The 18,577-nt window shown below is 50.2% G+C and overlaps 2 protein-coding genes across 2 annotated transcripts; both read right to left on the bottom strand.

Annotated features, from left to right (window-relative positions):
* Nucleotides 1-918: 918 nt before the first annotated feature.
* LOC103190231 (protein lifeguard 2-like) lies at nucleotides 919-6,956 on the bottom strand. Its single transcript, XM_042344154.1, has 11 exons — nucleotides 6,845-6,956; nucleotides 6,598-6,683; nucleotides 6,105-6,169; nucleotides 5,447-5,500; nucleotides 4,915-4,965; nucleotides 4,489-4,528; nucleotides 3,518-3,555; nucleotides 2,717-2,804; nucleotides 2,032-2,127; nucleotides 1,606-1,659; nucleotides 919-1,164 (listed from the first exon to the last, which is right to left on the bottom strand). Exons 1-11 carry the CDS (start codon nucleotides 6,954-6,956, stop codon nucleotides 1,015-1,017), a joined length of 834 nt encoding a protein of 277 aa, XP_042200088.1. The 3' UTR covers nucleotides 919-1,014.
* Nucleotides 6,957-9,416: 2,460 nt separating this feature from the next.
* galectin-1 lies at nucleotides 9,417-11,692 on the bottom strand. Its single transcript, XM_007910934.2, has 4 exons — nucleotides 11,581-11,692; nucleotides 10,738-10,817; nucleotides 10,067-10,238; nucleotides 9,417-9,608 (listed from the first exon to the last, which is right to left on the bottom strand). The coding sequence occupies exons 1-4, from the start codon at nucleotides 11,584-11,586 to the stop codon at nucleotides 9,465-9,467; spliced, it is 402 nt and encodes a 133-aa protein (XP_007909125.2). The 5' UTR covers nucleotides 11,587-11,692; the 3' UTR covers nucleotides 9,417-9,464.
* Between the last annotated feature and the right edge of the window lie 6,885 nt (nucleotides 11,693-18,577).

Here is an 18,577-nt window from a genome sequence, read left to right as displayed (position 1 = left end):
GATCGAGCCCCAACCCCCCCCACCCCCCACACCCGCCCCTCCGTGACGGTCTCGAGCCCCCGGTTCCTGAGCCGGGAGGGGCCGCAGTGTCCCGGGGCACTCACCGCTGATGGCGGCACAGCCCAGCCCGGCTCACGACCAGTCACTGGGGGCCGGGAATCCTCCCCCTCAGCTCCTGGTAACCCCACAGCCAAAGCCCTAACTAACTAACTAACTAACTAACTAACGGGGAGGGGGGTCCGAGCCGGACCAGCAGCGGGAAGGCTTGGCCAGACCTCGCTCCCAATGGCCGAGGCTGTGTGTGCGGGTTTAGCCGGTTAGACCTCAGCAGTTACCCCCAACGCACACTCTGGGCTCCCACCCCCCCCCCCCCCCACCACCCCAAGCCTTGGCTCTCGCCAACCTGCGCCTAATACTCTCCGGAATTAGGGAAGCAGAGGGCGTCCCTCCAATGAGAGAGAGAGAGAGAGAGAGAGCACTTGCATTGGAAATCTCATCTCGATTTGGGTGTTCTTAGGCAACAGTGAGGGGTTTCCGTGTGTGTTATTTGAAGGGTCACCGGCACAAAAAAGACGCCCCCAACAGAGTTCAGTCTATTAACCTCCTCATTCCTCCTCCTCCCGCAGACACACGCACTCCACACGAAGGCTACACACATACATACAGACCCACTGGATAACAGAGAGAGAGGAGAGAGAGAGACACACACACACACGCACACACGCGCACAACTCCCACCCCTCGGACAGAATTCCCACCGAGAGCGAGTCCGAATTAAGCCGAGACTGACCGTTCCATTGTTTATTGGCGAGACGGACACCACGAAAACCATTTGCACACTCCACGCGCAAAGTAACACAGTGCGGACGCGGTGAAGCGCCGCAGGAGACTACCAGGGGTGAGGGTGGGTGGGGGTGGGGGGGGCGCGATGTAAATGCAAGTTGTTGTTGTTTTACACGTTTACCTGGGGCCGGCAGGTCAGATGGTGGGAGGGGGGAGGAGGGGAACCGGGAGCTAATCACCGTTGGACCCAAAAATCTGCAGCATGAAGGAGAAGATGTAAACGATGTCCAGGTAGACGTTAAGGGCTCCAAACAGGTACTCCTCCGGGCTGATGGCAAAGCGGCGGTTCCCGATCAGGAGCTGGGTGTCGACTGCCAGAAACTGGAAGCCAAAGACACGGGGCGGTGATCGGTTTGACCCAGCGCGCCTCGTCGGGGGCGGGCGACACGTCTCGGAGCCCTTCACAGGGTTTGGTCGCAAAGGGTAGCGATGGCGGCCGAAAACGGCGGCGCCGACTGTGCGCGTGTGGGGGTGGGGGGGAGCTGCCGCGCTCCATCGGCTGCCGCCTCTCGCCCGCCAAACCCGAACGGTCAGCTCACTTCGCAGTCGATCCCGCGAAGCGCTTTTGAGACGCGATAAGGCGCTGCGTCAAATGCTAGGGTTATTATTATTATTTGGCAACGACCTGGAGGACGCTCGAGGCGAGGTTTCACCTCGTCTCTGAGGGGAACCGTCGGCTCTCTTGGGCTACGAAACAGAAAGGAAAATAATCGCATTGGGTATCCGTGTCCCCCCGAAACGAAGAGGCTGTGAGAGACTCACCGTCGTGAAAACAATGGCGCCCATCACGGCGTAAACGGCGTGCAGCCAGGGAATCTGCAACGAGGGCGTTAAAGAGTTAAAATAAACAACACCAACAACAACAAGTTGCATTCACACAGCGCCCCGTCACGCAGGATAGCGTCCCAGAGCGCTCGACAGAGGCAAAGCACGAGCCGGGTGGGTGGGGGGGGGGGGGGGGAGAGGGTGGGGGGAGAGGTGACCGTAGGCACAGGTCGAAGAGGAACGGGTCCTCAGGCGCGATCTGAAGATGGGGAAGGAAGGAGCGAGGTGGAGGGAGGGATAGAGGGAGAGAGTTCCAGAGCTTTGGAGGAGGGGAGGGAGGGAGGGGTTCACCCGCAAGGCACACAGGTTCCAGGACGGGAGTGGGGGGATGTGGGGGAGGGGGGGGAGCGGGTGTTAACTCACATATCCGAAGGGGAGCACGACAGCCAGGACAACGCTGCTGATGCACAGAACAATGAGCAGCATAAACATAACCCCGTGGCAGGAGGTGAAGTCAAACTGCGAGAGGAAGCAGAGATGTCGACGACAACGACAACGACAACAACAACTTGGATTCATATAGCGCCTTCCACGCCGGACGGCGTCTCGGAGCGCTTCACAGTGACAGAGCCGGGCAGAGTGAGTAGGTGCCGAGGGAAGGGGATAGTATGAGAGAAGGGGTGGGGGTGGGGGGGGGGGAAATGATGGGGGGGGGAAAGGGAGTGTGCAAAAAAACATGTGCGCGCGCACCTCCATCCCACATTCCCTTCGCCTCGCTCCCCTCCCTTGAGCTCCGAAGGACGTGGGGGCAGAGAGGCTGAAGGCACGACTGCCCGCCCACAATGGGGGTGTGGGGGGGGGGGCGACAGAGCGAGAGAGTAAGAGAAAAAGCGAGGGGGTTTGGCGGTGGGGAGATAGAACGAGGGAACAGAGGCGAACAGCGAGAGAGAGAGAGAGTGAGAGAGAGAGAGAGGAGGAGGGTAAGGAACGGGTCTAAACTCAGGTGAGACCATGTACCTGAGGCAGGATTTACATTGCCTCGATCTGAGAGGTTGGAAGAAACATGGAAGACAGCGGAGATATTCAGCAGCGCAGGTCAGCGACTAACCTTCGTCTGGAAACTGAAGATCATAACAGCGAAACACACCAGTGCGGTGATAGCCAAACAGAGCAGAACAGACTTGGTGTTGTAATAACTGAGAAATAAAAACCAACGCGTCCCCTGGTTCAGTCGCAGACGTCTTACACTCTCCAAATCATCCACAAAACACAGCTACTACACCCTACGGTACAGCCTGGGAAGCCCTTTGGGACTCGAGGATTATTTAGTATTATTACTATTAATAAGTCCCGCATTCTTACACCCCGTCGGCGTTCTCCCATTGCACGGCTTGTCTGGTGGATTGGGATGGGATTGGGTTTTCGTTACGGTCTCTGATTAAACATCCCAAACAGTCTCTGAACAGGTATCGAGAGAGAGAGAGAGCGAGAGAGAGAGAGAGGGGGGTACGACGTAAAGTCAATCGACTGCATATTTTGTGGGCGAAACGCGGCAGCCGACTGCGCGCAGCAGCGTCCGTCCCCCCCCCACCTCCCGCAAGCAGTCGTGGATTGAGTGACCAAATTCTAATTTTCTTTGAAAAATCTATTTTCTTAAGGGGTTAAAATCATTCCCCCCCACCGGAAAGCGATCGGCCAATCGACTAACCACCGGAGTTCCCGCTGACCGCCGGGTAAACGGAGGGGCGCGCGGGTGGAGTGAGGAAACGTTTTAACAATTACGGGTTAGGGGGTTTACCGAAACCGAACCGAACTTGGAGACGGAGTGAGGCGGAGGAGCAGGCGATGGGATCGGATGGTCGGGTTAATTCAACTCGTTCGAAACGCAAGCGAATCGCTTCACACGTACCTGGATATGAATCCGAGCGTGCACGCGAGGCTGGCCGTCTAATTGTTTTTTAATAGAAGGGTGAAGAGCACACACGCAAACCAACCAACAAACCAACAAACCAACCAACCAACCAACAAACAAACCAACAAACAAACAAACAAACAAACGAGATAAAAGACAGAACGGTTAATAACTCCCCAAAATGCAAAATGCAAGTCAACCGTTCGTGCGGTCATCGAATGCCCGGAGTCCTGCAGCTCAGGGGTTAGAGCGCTCCCGCCTCGCACAGCGAGAGGGACCCGGGGTTTGAGTCCCGGGCGGGTCAGGCCGGGGCGCAGCGTTGGGCGGGTTTCCTTACTCCACGCGCGCGCGCACACACGCGCCTCTGGTCACCCAGCAGTAAGTAGGAACCCCTTGTCGATTGGCGGGTGGCTTTCCCGGGCGTAATGTTTTAACAATCGGTCACTTCAACCCACGACTGTTTGTGGGGGGCGCTGCTGTGCGCAACTCGCTGCCGCATTTTGCCCAGAAAATATACAGTCAATGCTGCGAAGCGCTTTGAGACGTCTCGAAGACGTGATAAGGCGCCATAGAAACAGCGATCTGCCAGTCGACTAACAACCGGGTTCCTACTGAGGTGAACAGAAGCGCGTGTGTGTGTGTGTGTGTGTGTGTGTGTAAGGAAACTTGCCCAACGTTTTACCTTGAATGGAATCGAACCCCGGTCCTCTCGCTTGTGAGGCAAGTGTTCTAATCATGGAGCTACAACAACAACAAGATTCCATTTATAGAGCGCCTTTCACGTCGGGAGGACGTCCCGAGGCGCTGGAGCTACAGGACTCAATGGCCAGCTATGGGGTTTAAGCTGGTTAGGCTCATCCCAGAGTCATCCCCGACTCCCACTCTGAGGTTCCCAATCCTTGGCTCTCGCCAACCTACTTAGCGCCAAACACAAAATATATCTGCTCGATGCTTCCTACAATACTTACGAAGATGGTGAGGAGGATCAGGTTCCATGGAAAATATCTCCTGCAACAAAAAAAAAGACCCAATGGTCACCAGCTTCTCAGTTGGCCATTGGACTTCAGTGAGACCGCACTCCTTGCCTGTGCGTGTCCAGACGGATGTTAACGATACTGATAAGTAATAATAATAATCCTCGCATTTGATACGGCGCCTTATCACGTCTTCGAGTCGTCTCAAAGCGCTGGTGCTTCACCCTGTGTATTTTGCGGGCGAAACGTGGCGCACAGCAGCGTCCCGCAAACAGTCGTGGATTGAAGTGGACGAATTGCTTTTATTATTATTTTTGGAGGGATTATTACACCCCGGAAAAGAGAGGCGCCAATCCACTAACCACTGGGTTCCCGCTCACTGCGTGTGGAGTGAGGGAAACTTGCCCAACAATTTTGTACCTGAGTTGCGAGCAGCAGACGAGGGTCAGGTAGGTGACAAAGAAGACAGCGCTATGGAGTGGAGAGAGAGCAGTGTCAGGGACAACAGGACAAGAAAAAATACTACATTGCATTTATATCGAACCATCGATGTCGGGAGGACATCCCAAACCGCTGGGTCCCAAGACGCAACGCCACGGTGTGTGGCTCTGCGCACACACAACACACACACTCACACGCACACACACGCCCGAGCACAGGCACACCTCGCGCAGACACATACGGACGCACACGCAGACACATAGAGAGACGAGTGCGCGTGAGAGATATGCATACAAAAAGGAATTTATCTGCGCAGGCAAGATATACCGGTGTAAATCCCTATCCACGCGCTCGCACACAGACCCAAGACAGAATACAAAGATACACAAGTCAGAACACGCACACATACACCAACCAAGGCAGAGCACACACGTGTCAAGACAACACACACACACACGCACACACAGACGAAGACACATCCACCCCCAAGACAGAGAGACCCCGCACTTACTATGAGGCCATGTACAAGCCGGGATTCGCCTGAATGTACACCTTGATCGGGTCACTGCGTAAGACAATAAATAAATGAACGGATTACAGTCGGGTAAAACGCACACAGTCACTACACTTTACAGTAAAAGCCTGGCAAGTGCTTTGAGACAACAACAGCAACAACAACAAATGACATTTACACAGCACCTGACTTTCATGTCGGGAGGACGTCTCATAACACTGGACGGTCAGGAACTTGGACCCGAGCTGGGGGTTTGGGATCAGGAGGGGTGTGAGGCAGGGAGGGGGGGGTAGGAGGGTGCCCGAGGTCGAAGAGGAGGGTCTTGAGACGGGTCTTGAAGGAGGCCGGGGAGGGAACGAGGCAAAGGGACTGCGGGGGTCAAAGAGGCTGATGGTGGGGCGGGCAGGGGGACGTGGAGAAGGCCAGAACCCGCTGAGCGGAGGGAGCGAACAGGGTCTAATTAAGGGGGTAGCAGGTCACAGAGGGCGGAGGGAGCAAAGGCTGTGGAGGGCCTTGAAGGAGATCCTCCCCACGTGACAATGGTTGTGCATCGAACGCGAGCAGTTTTTTTTTTGGGGGGGGAAGGAAAAGATATTATTGGGGCCATTAATAATTATTTTATCAGCGGGAGACAGGAAGCCACAGACACCGTTACCAGAAGGTGAATAGAGCGATGATGGCGACTGTGATGAAGAGTTGGATCATCAGAATGGCGTAGACCTGCCATCGAGAGTGTGGCAATCAGTGAGGAAGACACCCCCACACATTCGCTCCCCTCCCCCTCTATCCCCTAAAACCCTACCCCCCCCCCCCCCACCCCCACCCCAGGTACACTCCAACCCCCAACCCCTCCCCCCAACCCCCACCCCCACCGTCAGTCCTGTCACACAGACAATCCCTCTACGCCCCAAATCTCTTGAGCTCTCTCCCTCAATCCCTCCACCTTCCTCCCTTCCTCCCCACTTTCAAACCCCGCCCGAAGACCTCCCTTTTCGATCGTGCTTACGATGACCTCCGGCCCCCATCCCCTCCGTCCCTCCCCCCCCCCCGTTTGGCTCGGAGGGTGGGGGGTGGGGTCAGACTCAACCTCTGTCAAACGCTACCCCGCGTGAAGGGCGTTGGATAAACCAAAGTCATCGTCGTCGTACCTTTCTGATAAAGATTCTCCGCACGTTCCTGTCATCCCAGGTGAAGACAGTGAGGATCTCCTTCTCCCCATAACTGGGTCGGCCGCCTACACAACACAAACCAGTCACCAGCGATTTTCGGGCCGGGACACCGGGAAAGAGCGAGAGAAAGAGAGAGAGAGAGAGAAAGAGAGAGACGAGAGGGGTTGCGGCACGCAAGGAGGTGCTCGATCAACGAACACCCCGATCTTTAAGGGGAGTCGCTCACTTGTGTCCACGTAGGCCCAGCTGGGCTGCGTTGGCGCTAGCGGTGACGGGGAGCCACATTTAGCGCCCCCTGTAGCCTCCTCGTAGGTTGGCAGGGCAGCGGGTGCAGACATGGTCTCCGTCCTCTACGCTCGCTCCCTGACTCGCGCTTTTAATGGCGGCAAAAAAATCTGCGGACACAGCAAGAGACTAGGCCTAGTTACAACAACACCAACAACTTGGATTTATAAAGCCCCCACCCCCCCCACGATCGCCTCTCCCTCCCCCGAGGCTGGTGTCAAGCGCTCTGGGACGCTACCCTGCGTGAGGGACGCGGTGTAAATGCAAGTTGTTGTTGTTGAGTGTGCCTCACGCGGTCTCTATTGGATGACAAAGACTCTTTGGCCCATCCAACCCCACGCCTCCGGCACACCCGCCCAACCGACCCCTTCCCGTTGCAGCATCCGAACAAACATTATTGAGGAAATAAATGAACAAATGAATGAATTAATAAAAAAATCAAAGGCTCGCTTTTGATAAAGCGCCTCATCACAACGTCGAGACGTCTCAAAGCCCTTCACGGGATTTTGCTGCAAAGTGCAGCGACCGTGTACTCTGTAGGCAAATGCGTCGGCCAGTTTGCGCGCAGCAGCGCAGCCCCAAAGCAGCCGATTTTTTATCTGGAGGGATCGTCGGCCATGACACCAGGAGAGAGACAACGCCCTTCTCTTTTCCAATAGTGATGCAGGATCTTTTAACGTCCCGAATAGGCACAGACTGGGAGCGCATTTAACGCCTCATCTGAAGGACGGCGTCTCCAACCAATGTAGCGCTCCATTCCAGCATTGCTTATAGAGAGAGCGGCTGAACAAGACTGGACAAATCGCTACCCCACCCACCCTCCCACTCCCACCCACAGACAGACAGAGAGACACGACAGACAGACAGACAGACAGACCATACCTAAGTATTAAGATGCACATCCAGCATTCACATTTAATACTACAGCATGGGTTGAAATTCCAAGTCTATAATAATAATACTACTACTACGAATAATAATCATAATAATAATTATCTCGATCCAGAATTTGCTCTATTTCCTCAGCATTTCCAAACATTGGCAAACTGGGGACTTCTAAAAAAAAAAATGTTTGGTGGTTTCTGCGGGTTCTGCGTAAAAATTACAGAAAACCCGCTCCGAGGTCAAGAATTCGCCAAATTCCGGACACTCTGGATGTAGCTCCACACAGTAAATATAAAAGCAGCAGAAAAATCTGGAGTAAATCTGGGATTCCTACCTCTGTAAATCTTACACTGGAATTACCTTCAAGTCTCCCTTAGGAAATTCACGTCCATTGCCGCACCGCTTTGTTCCAAGCGTCTGTGGCGAAGATTAGGAGCAGTGTTGCGTCACATGATGGTCATTAGCCGGGATTATAAACACCGCAACGGACTAAATACCATGGGTCAGTTTATCCTCGTCTTATTCCGCAAGAAAAAAAGAGCACAGAGAGAGGAAGAGGGAGAGAGGTTGACAGAGGCAATATACAACTTCATCCAAATCAAGGTTGGGTTAATGGCTTCTTTATTGATATCGCGCCCTGACCACATCGTTGAGACGTCCCAAAGCGCTTCACAGGAAGCTGCCGTATCGAATGGGATGCCTTCCCGACGTGAAAGGCGCGACACGAATCAAATTTTGTCTTGCGTTGTGGAGGCAAGGGTCATTAGTATTAATGTACGGTTCATTTGCGGGTTTTATCGGACGCTTTGCTGCACAGTTGTGGTTCGAAGCTGAGAGGAGGTACACTGTGTGGAAATGATTCATCATCAAAATTAATAACCTTCCGGATCACAATTGGCAGCTGGTAAAATGCTTCTTGGTTTACATTGAGATGACTGAGCCCCGCAAACAGCTGCAGTACCGCGTCGTGTCCCGCAGGCGGCGCTGTTGGACCACAATGCCCTCTACCTGAACATCGCCCACTGAGGGCGACAGGTGGTACTGCCAATACCGGGTTATATCCCCCAATTCAGGAGCATTGAAGGATAATAATGATGGCATTTGATACATCGCCTCTCATCGCGTCTTCGAGACGTCTCAAAGCAACAATCGCCCCAGAAAATGAGCCGTTCATTTCATCGGCTGATTGTTCACGTCGCAGACTTTGGTCTCCATCAACACCACCTGTGCGGCTCAATGCGGCACTGCAGCTGTTTGTGTTGTTCAACCATCTCAATGTAAACCGAGAAGCGTTTTATCAGCTGCCAATCGCAATCTGGAATTATTAACCCCTCACGCAGGGGAGAGCGTCCCGGAGCGCTTGACATTGGGGGCGCAGGACGCCGAGCTGGGGGTTGGGGGGGGGAGGTGACGTAAGACACGGTCGAATGGCTTCCTGCGCGACGTGAAGATGGGGAAGGAAGGGGCAAGGCGGAGTGATAGAGGGGGAGTGTGCCAGAGGTTCGGGGCAGAGTGGCGTAAAGCGCGGTCACCATTGGTGGAACGGAGCACACGAGGGACATGCAGAAGCCAGGAACCAGTCGAGCGGAGCCAGCGGCTGCTCCAGGAGAAGAACAGACAACTCAATGGGCTCTTCAGAAGTTTTTATTGGTTAATGGTTCAGACATCTCAGCACCTCAGTAAAATTTGATATCGGACACAGTCATATTAAACGCAGACATGTAGGTGAGGATTTCCATCTTCAGGCTGTTTTGGAACACAATCCGGTGACCAGTCGAGAGAGTGATTTCAAACGTGTCGCCCAAGAAGGCAATTATAATCTGTAAATGGAAAGGAGTGTTCCGTGAGTGAATATTTCCCATATCTGCGAGCTCGTCACTCCCATCCTCACTGGGCTCCGCCACTCGGATTGTCACTCACAATAAACTACATGTCACACAAGTCCTCACTGGGCTCCACTGACTCCCTATCACAGGACGGATCGATTTCAAGATCCTCTCAATCGTCTACAAATCCCTTCACCCCCCCGGCACCTCCCTACCTTTCTGACCTGCTTTCCCATCACTCCACTACCCACTGCCTCTGCTCGGCTGGCTCTGGTGTCCTGCTTGTCCCTCGTTCCCTCCATGCCACTACCTTCCTGCGCTTTCAGCCACTAACCCCTGAAGCTTTGGGACTCTCTCCCAGATGCTGCGTTGTATGAAGGGCGCAGTGTAAATCCAAACTGTTGTTGTATCGAATGTAAGGGTTATTATCAGTATTATCCATTATTATTTACCTCCACTTGTTTCCCCCAATAGAAGGGGAAGTGGTCATCTTTTTGCTCATGTCCCCATGTGCCATCTTTCCGGGTGGCCATGATAATCTTTTTGATATCACACAGATGATTGAAACGAGGGTCGAAGTGTAAGGCAATGTTTCTGTCATCTTTGCCAAGATTCACGGTGAATCTGCAACCGGGCAGAACAGAGAGAAGCAAACGTTGTAAAATGCCGTTAATTGAATATTCTTACCTCTGTGACCGGCAGAATGGGTCGTGGCACAGATATTGGGTTTAAAAGATAATTGAGGGTCGAACCCAATGTTCCGTACTGACTCAGTGAGGTCAGAGTGCATCTGTGAAGTGATGCTGCCAGGACCTGAGGTGAGGAGGTGCTGACGGGAGCCAAGTATTCAATTGGAGAAAATTGTCTCTCATCCAGGACTTGACGTCTGACAGACATCCATCAGGACAGCAGTGTCCTGGAGTCGAGGCTGGAGGCAGAGAGATCGAGTTGGGTATCAACATTGGGTATCTACTAAAACTGTTCAGTTGTATCAATTGGATCAATTGAACAGACCCCGTGCGATTCAAAGCCCAAATCTGCTTCTCTTTAGCTCAGTCTGAGCCGCACGTGGGGATGTGATGAACGTGTTTGTTGATCATGATGGGAAATCCGGGATTCTCACCTCACGACCTCCTCCAGAATCCTCCCTCTGATCCTCACCGTGTCTCCGGGCTGCATCTTCATTCCCGTCACTTCAAACAGCTGTGGTGTTGGGAGCAAAACACAGGGCAATGTATTACAACACTGATCCCCTTATCAGCAACTCTGTTTGTGGGGTAAACCCTTTGCCCACAAAATACTCATTCAATGCACTTCACAGTATATTCTGGGAAGCGCATTTGAGACGTGTCAACGACGTGATAAGGCGCTGTATCAAATGTAAGGATTGATCATTATTATTACTAAATCAAGAGAGTGAGTCTCATTGTGGACGATAGTCCCCTCTATTCGTGCGTAAGGATTTATAATAACAACCCTTGCACTTCGTACAGCGCCTTATCATACTGTCAAGACGTCTCAAAGCGCTTCACAGGATTTTACTCGCAGCCTTTGAGGTGAGAGTGAGAGTGACTGAGCCCTTTCTGGCGCTACATTAAATGAAGCTGGAACATTAACCCATGATGGCTACTTTGTGGGAACAAAATTGTAATGGATGATAGAGTGCCAGCACGACGATATTACTGTTCATTCAAGTTCCGTCTCAAGACTATCCTCGGTGACTGTGCTTTCGGTCAAATTTCCCCTCCCCCTCCCGAGACCGGTATTGTTCATCTCCTTGGGACGTGGAAAGCTCTGTTTAAATGTCAATTAAGTAACATTAATAACCTTACATTTAATATAGCGCCTGATCGTGCCTTTCAGACGTCTGTCTCAAAGTGCTTCGCAGAACGTACTGCAAAGTGAATTGTATTGTGTCATATCGGCTGCTGCGCTGACACACATCTCTCGGCTGCGTTCTACTCACCACCATCCTTTCTCTTTACGGGGATCAAACGACGTAAGAGTTTCAAGTATCAGCTGACTGGTGAGAGCAGAGGATCCTCACACTCGCTCCTCGACCTCCGCGTTGTACTGTTCTGCGTGTTGGGTGTTCATATATATAGGACATCGCGGGGCAGGGGCAGGTGGGGGGAGATGTGAAAATGAGTTCCTAGTAAATCAATCATTAACATAATGTGTTCCAAGAAAAGCGCTGAGGAGGTGAGAATTACGTAAGAACTTGTTTCTTGTCATCGAGGCCATGTTATTCGGAATTGGGAGAGGAAGTAAGAGAACAGGAGAAAATAAAATAAAAAGTAACTTGAGACTTTTGGATGGTGTGATAATAATAATAATAATAATAATAATAATCCTTGCATTTGATATAGCGCTTTTCACGTCGGGAGGACGTCCCAAAGCGCTTCACAGAATATACTGTAAAGTGAATTGTCTGTATATTTGTGGGTGAACGCGGCAGCCAATTGCGCACAGCAATGTCCCACAAACAGTCATGGATTGAAAATGAACAATTTATTATTGTTTTTGGTTTTGGAGGCATTATTATTAGGCGTAACTAGTTTATTATTACTATAATTGCCTCGTTCCCGAATTTCCTAAAGCTTCCCCCACTGATAAACCGATATAAAGAAATGCAATGATTATTCCTACTGTTAGATAATAGAAGTTGTCGTCTAATAACAATGAAACATTAAACAAATGGAGAATGGAGAAAGTACTGACAGTCGTGGGATAGGACACGTCTGGTTTTCTCTGTTTCTGAAAGAATAACAAGACAGCGTTGGAAAAGGGCAGTGAGTTACCTCTTAACAGTGAATAACAACCAACCCACAGAGGGAACGGTCCAAAGTATTGGTCGACACAGGAGCTCGCTAGATTCTGGCAGGGCCTGCCAAGCAACAAAAGGCAACCCTCAAGGACAGCAACTAATGAGCAAGTTGCTTAAACTAAAGGAGTTTGGTACCGTCCCGGGATACCTGATAAGAAATGAGCAGTCACTTAAAAGGAATGTACTAATGATCCCACACCACAAAATAACAAGCACCGGATACAGCCCTCAACTGGTCCATCTCCTATCAGGACAAAGGGAAGACCTGGTGGAGCCTCAGTCAGGTTGGCACCAAGTCAAATGATTGATTAACCTGAGTACGTGACTGTATCAGAAGTGGGTTCAGGGCCCCAGGAAGGAGCAGGCGGTTGGTCGACAAACCGTCGAATAAGGCGCGGTACAACACAAAGTGATTGGCTATGTAAATACAGGATGTAATTTCAAGTCAGGCCACTGACCACAAGTAGCCGAAAAAGAGAAGTGGGAAGCAGTCCGGAACGGTGCCAACAGATCGTGATGGAAGATCGAAAGCTCGAATAACTGCAGTAACTAAGAAAGAGCCCTCTTCCGGACCCGCAGCACTCGGCCTAGCGGTGTTGACGGTTGACTGCTGAAATAAGCGCGTTTCAATGGTATATGTTTGTTTCAATAAACTTGGCTTAACAGATTTTACCTAAACGGAATGATATCTAACTCTACCAATCCTGGAGCTGTTGTTTCTGTAGTTCCAGAATGAAACTTACAGATAAAGCTCAATCCTGGCACTGGGAATCAATCTTGTTCAGATCAAACAATATTTCCTGCAGTGAACAAAGAAACCTCTTGTGCATTTTATGGGCCAAACAAAGTCCAAATTTCAAAGACGGTTTAATTGAGTTGACAGCAGTCTGGGACTTAGACTCCCTTTACCTGAGGTACAGCTGAATGGCCTCCTCCTGTTCCTATGTTCCTATCTACCTGTATTCGAGAGTCTTGAGCCTGGCTCAGTCGGCAGCAATATATATATATAATAATAATAATAATCCTTGCATTTGATATAGCGCTTTTCACGTCGGGAGGACGTCCCAAAGCGCTTCACAGAACACACTGTAAAGTGAATTGACTGTATATTTGTGGGCGAACGCGGCAGCCAATTGCGCACAGCAATGTCCCACAAACAGTTGTAGATTGAAAATGACCAATTTTTATTATTGTTTTTGGTTTTGGAGGGATTATTATTAGGCTCTGTGTGGAGTAAGGAAACTTGCCCAAGGTTTCGCCCTCTGCCTGGAATTGAACTCAGGTCTCTCACTTGCAAAGCGAGTGCTCTAACCACTGAGCTACAGGACTCCACAGAGAGAGACAGCACTCTCTGTCTTGCCTCAATCAGAAGAATATGAAGACTTGGAACCAAAATAGTGTAAGATGACTTTCCAGTGCTGTGCTGGGGGAGCACTACAATGTCGGAGCCCCATTCTTCAGGTGAGGGATGAGACATTAAACCAAGCACCCTGACTACCTGTACCTGCTCAGGTGGACGTTAAAGATCCTACGGCGCTGTTCGAAAAGAGAAGGGGTTCCTACTGGCCAACAATCCCCCTCACCTCGATAAAATTGGTTGTTGACTTCACGGCTGTTTGTGGGACATGCTCCCCACATGTCAAGGATCTAACCCGAATGCCAGGATTATTACTTGACTCGTCTACCAGACAGACACTATCAGGTGGAAGACAAGAGAGAGTGGGATTTGCTATAGTCATTGAACTTGATTTCCTTCCATTGAAATCTCTGAGGTTCTGGAGGTTCAGTATCTCGTACACACATTCAATTCACTCTACAGTGAATCCTGTGAAGCGCTTTGAGACGTCTCGAAGTGCAAGGCTTGTGACTGTTATCTTCATGTTGGCTTTGGGTCACGGCCGGTTATCTGATCCTGTGTAACGAAGAGCATTTTTGGAATGTGATGAGTTTTGTGATAAGCAGAGAAACAAGTTCCTTGCACAGGGCTGTGGCCAAGTTACAATGGCTTGTCACGTCTTCGAGACGTCTCAAAGCGCTTCACCGGATGCACTGTAGAGTGAATTGAATGTGTATTTTGTGGGTGAAATCTGGAAACGTAAGCAGCAAAGAAAAAGTACATAGTTTTAGGAGTGAGAGAGAAGGAATATCAGGGTCTGCACTGAATTGTAGATAAGGTCGAGTAATTCGGGACACACGGCATGAGCACAAAGTGGCGAGGCAGATTAAACAATGACCAACCGTGATAGTTAATAATAATAATAATAATAATCCTTGCATTTGATATAGCGCTTATCACGTCGGGAGGACGTCCCAAAGCGCTTCACAGAACACACTGTAAAGTGAATTGACTGTATATTTGTGGGCGAACGCGGCGGCCAATTGCGCACAGCAATGTCCCACAAACAGTCGTGGATTGAAAATGACCAATTTATTATTGTGTTTGGTTTTGGAGGGATTATTATTAGGCTCTGTGTGGAGTAAGGAAACTTGCCCGAGGTTTCGCCCTCTGCCGGGAATTGAACTCAGGTCTCTCACTTGCAAAGCGAGTGCTCTAACCACTGAGCTACAGGACTCCACGTTAAAGAGGGAGAAGTGGTAGTCTTTAAAGACGAGTTCAGCTGATGGTTTGAAAATATTGGGGAGAATATCTGGAACAGGAGTATCTATAAATGCTGCAATACCAATGTTCCTCATATTACTTGAAGATGTTCTGATCAATTGTATGTGTCATTTACTTTGACTCTTGCAGTATTGAATCAGAGTGATGTATATGCAAGGTTTTGCTCTGCCCGGGAATCGAACCCAGGTCCTCTTGCTTGTGAGGCGATTGCCCAAACCATTGAGCTACGAGATATTGATATTAGATCCAGAGCTTCAGAGATTTCAATGGAAGGAAATCAAGTTCAATGATTTCTAATGAGCAACTAATGAGCAAGTTGCTTAAACTAAAGGAGTTTGGTACCGTCCCGGGATACCTGATAAGAAATGAGCAGTCACTTAAAAGGAATGTACTAATGATCCCACACCACAAAATAACAAGCACCGGGTACAGCCCTCAACTGGTCCATCTCCTATCAGGACAAAGGGAAGACCTGGTGGAGCCTCAGTCAGGTTGGCACCAAGTCAAATGATTGATTAACCTGAGTACGTGACTGTATCAGAAGTGGGTTCAGGGCCCCAGGAAGGAGCAGGCGGTTGGTCGACAAACCGTCGAATAAGGCGCGGTACAACACAAAGTGATTGGCTATGTAAAAAGGGATGTAATTTCAAGTCAGGCCACTGACCACAAGTAGCCGAAAAAGAGAAGTGGGAAGCAGTCCGGAACGGTGCCAACAGATCGTGATGGAAGATCGAAAGCTCGAATAACTGCAGTAACTAAGAAAGAGCCCTCTTCCGGACCCGCAGCACTCGGCCTAGCGGTGTTGACGGTTGACTGCTGAAATAAGCGCGTTTCAATGGTATATGTTTGTTTCAATAAACTTGGCTTAACAGATTTTACCTAAACGGAATGATATCTAACACTACCAATCCTGGAGCTGTTGTTTCTGTAGTTCCAGAATGAAACTTACAGATAAAGCTCAATCCTGGCACTGGGAATCAATCTTGTTCAGATCAAACAATATTTCCTGCAGTGAACAAAGAAACCTCTTGTGCATTTTATGGGCCAAACAAAGTCCAAATTTCAAAGACGGTTTAATTGAGTTGACAGCAGTCTGGGACTTAGACTCCCTTTACCTGAGGTACAGCTGAATGGCCTCCTCCTGTTCCCATGTTCCTATCTACCTGTATTCGAGAGTCTTGAGCCTGGCTCAGTCGGCAGCACTCTCTGTCTTGCCTCAATCAGAAGAATGTGAAGACTTGGAACCAAAATAGTGTAAGATGACTTTCCAGTGCTGTGCTGGGGGAGCACTACAATGTCGGAGCCCCATTCTTCAGGTGAGGGATGAGACATTAAACCAAGCACCCTGACTACCTGTACCTGCTCAGGTGGACGTTAAAGATCCTACGGCGCTGTTCGAAAAGAGAAGGGGTTCCTACTGGCCAACAATCCCCCTCACCTCGATAAAATTGGTTGTTGACTTCACGGCTGTTTGTGGGACATGCTCCCCACATGTCAAGGATCTAACCCAAATGCCAGGATTATTACTTGACTCGTCTACCAGACAGACACTATCAGGTGGAAGACAAGAGAGAGTGGGATTTGCTATAGTCATTGAACTTGATTTCCTTCCATTGAAATCTCTGAGGTTCTGGATCTAATATCAGTATCTCGTACACACATTCAATTCACTCTACAGTGAATCCTGTGAAGCGCTTTGAGACGTCTCGAAGACGTGACAAGTCGTGATGATACAACATGTATCAAGTGCAAGGCTTGTGACTGTTATCTTCATGTTGGCTTCGGGTCACGGCCGGTTATCTGATCCTGTGTAACGAAGAGCATTTTTGGAATGTGATGAGTTTTGTGTTAAGCAGAGAAACAAGTTGAATAGCGTTCCTTGCACACACGGCATGAGCACAAAGTGGCGAGGCAGGTTAAACAATGACCAACCGTGATAGTTAATAATAATAATAATAATCCTTGCATTTGATATAGCGCTTATCACGTCGGGAGGACGTCCCAAAGCGCTTTACAGAATACACTGTAAAGTGAATTGACTGTATATTTGTGGGCGAACGCGGCAGCCAATTGCGCACAGCAATGTCCCACAAACAGTCGTAGATTGAAAATGACCAATTTATTATTGTGTTTGGTTTTGGAGGGATTATTATTAGGCTCTGTGTGGAGTAAGGAAACTTGCCCAAGGTTTCGCCCTCTGCCTGGAATTGAACTCAGGTCTCTCGCTTGCAAAGCGAGTGCTCTAACCACTGAGCTACAGGACTCCACGTTAAAGAGGGAGAAGTGGTAGTCTTTAAAGACGAGTTCAGCTGATGGTTTGAAAATATTGGGGAGAATATCTGGAACAGGAGTATCTATAAATGCTGCAATGCCAACGTTCCTCATATTACTTGAAGATATTCTGATTAATTTTATGTGTCATTTACTTTGACTCTTGCAGTATTGAATCAGAGTGATGTATATGCAAGGTTTTGCTCTGCCCGGGAATCGAACCCAGGTCCTCTTGCTTGTGAGGCGATTGCCCAAACCATTGAGCTACGAGATACTGATATTAGATCCAGAGGTTCAGAGATTTCAATGGAAGGAAATCAAGTTCCACGACAATAGCAAATCCCACTCTCTCTTGTCTTCCACCTGATATTGTCTCTCTGGTAGCAAAGGGAAATGGTGATGGGGTCGAGGAGAGAGAGAAGCCGGGGAGGGCGGTGGGAGAGAAGGACAGAGGGGAGAGTAGCGGATGGGGGAGGGGCGGTGGGAGGAGAAACATAGAGAGGGGTGTGAGGAGAGATGTAGAGTGGGGTGGGAGGAGAGATGTTGAGTGGGGTGGGAGGAGAGATGTAGAGTGGGGTGGGAGGAGAGGTGTAGAGTGGGGTGGGAGGAGAGACGTAGAGTGGGGTGGGAGGAGAGACGTAGAGTGGGGTGGGAGGAGAGATGTAGAGGGGGGGTGGGAGGAGAGACATTTAGGGGGAGGCACATGCAGAGACCGGGAGCCAGCGATCAGTGGAATGGCAGCAGCCCTCAGGCTTAGCCTCCCAGGTCCGCTCCCGAGTGAGTGGCTCCTCACCTGGCTGTGCTTTTCGACACGGCCTGGCCTTGGCTCCACCCCGCGCTCTCCTACCTCCGCCCCCCAACATAGAGGGGGGAGTGTGCCAGAGATTTGGTGCATATTGGCTTAAAAGGTGGACCATTGGTGCAAAGGAGGGCATGGGGGTCAAGCAGAGGCAGCGGCTACTACAGGAGAATAAGGACAAGTCAAAGGGCTCTTCAGCAGTTTTTATTGGTTAACGGTTCAGACATCTCAGCCCCTCAGCAAAATTTGATATCGGACACAGTCATATTAGCCACAGACATGTAGGTGAGGATTTCCATCTTCAGGCTGTTTTGGAACACAATCCGGTGACCAGTCGAGAGGTTGATTTCAAACGTGTCGCCCAAGAAGGCAATCATAATCTGTAAATGGAAAGGAGTGTTTCGTGAGTGAATATTTCCCACGTCTGCGAGCTCGTCACTCCCATC

This window comes from Callorhinchus milii, unplaced genomic scaffold (assembly GCF_018977255.1).
Source record: "Callorhinchus milii isolate IMCB2004 unplaced genomic scaffold, IMCB_Cmil_1.0 Scaffold27, whole genome shotgun sequence".
NCBI lineage: Eukaryota > Metazoa > Chordata > Chondrichthyes > Chimaeriformes > Callorhinchidae > Callorhinchus > Callorhinchus milii.
The sequence above is the reverse complement of the archived record's forward strand: the minus strand, read 5'-3'. Positions and strand labels throughout refer to the sequence as shown.

Excerpts from the sequence above, each read along its gene's own strand:
- LOC103190231 (XM_042344154.1), bottom strand. The coding sequence starts at position 6,956 with ATGTCTGCACCCGCTGCCCTGCCAACCTACGAGGAGGCTACAGGGGGC. Across the intron at positions 6,684-6,844 it reads CTGGGCCTACGTGGACACAA|GCGGCCGACCCAGTTATGGG; the intron begins GTGAGCGACTCC and ends TGTGTTGTGTAG. Across the intron at positions 2,805-3,517 it reads ACGCTCGGATTCATATCCAG|TTATTACAACACCAAGTCTG; the intron begins GTACGTGTGAAG and ends TTTATTTCTCAG.
- galectin-1 (XM_007910934.2), bottom strand. Across the intron at positions 10,239-10,737 it reads ATTCTGGAGGAGGTCGTGAG|ATTCACCGTGAATCTTGGCA; the intron begins GTGAGAATCCCG and ends GCCCGGTTGCAG. Across the intron at positions 9,609-10,066 it reads ATTGGGGGAAACAAGTGGAG|ATTATAATTGCCTTCTTGGG; the intron begins GTAAATAATAAT and ends TTCCATTTACAG.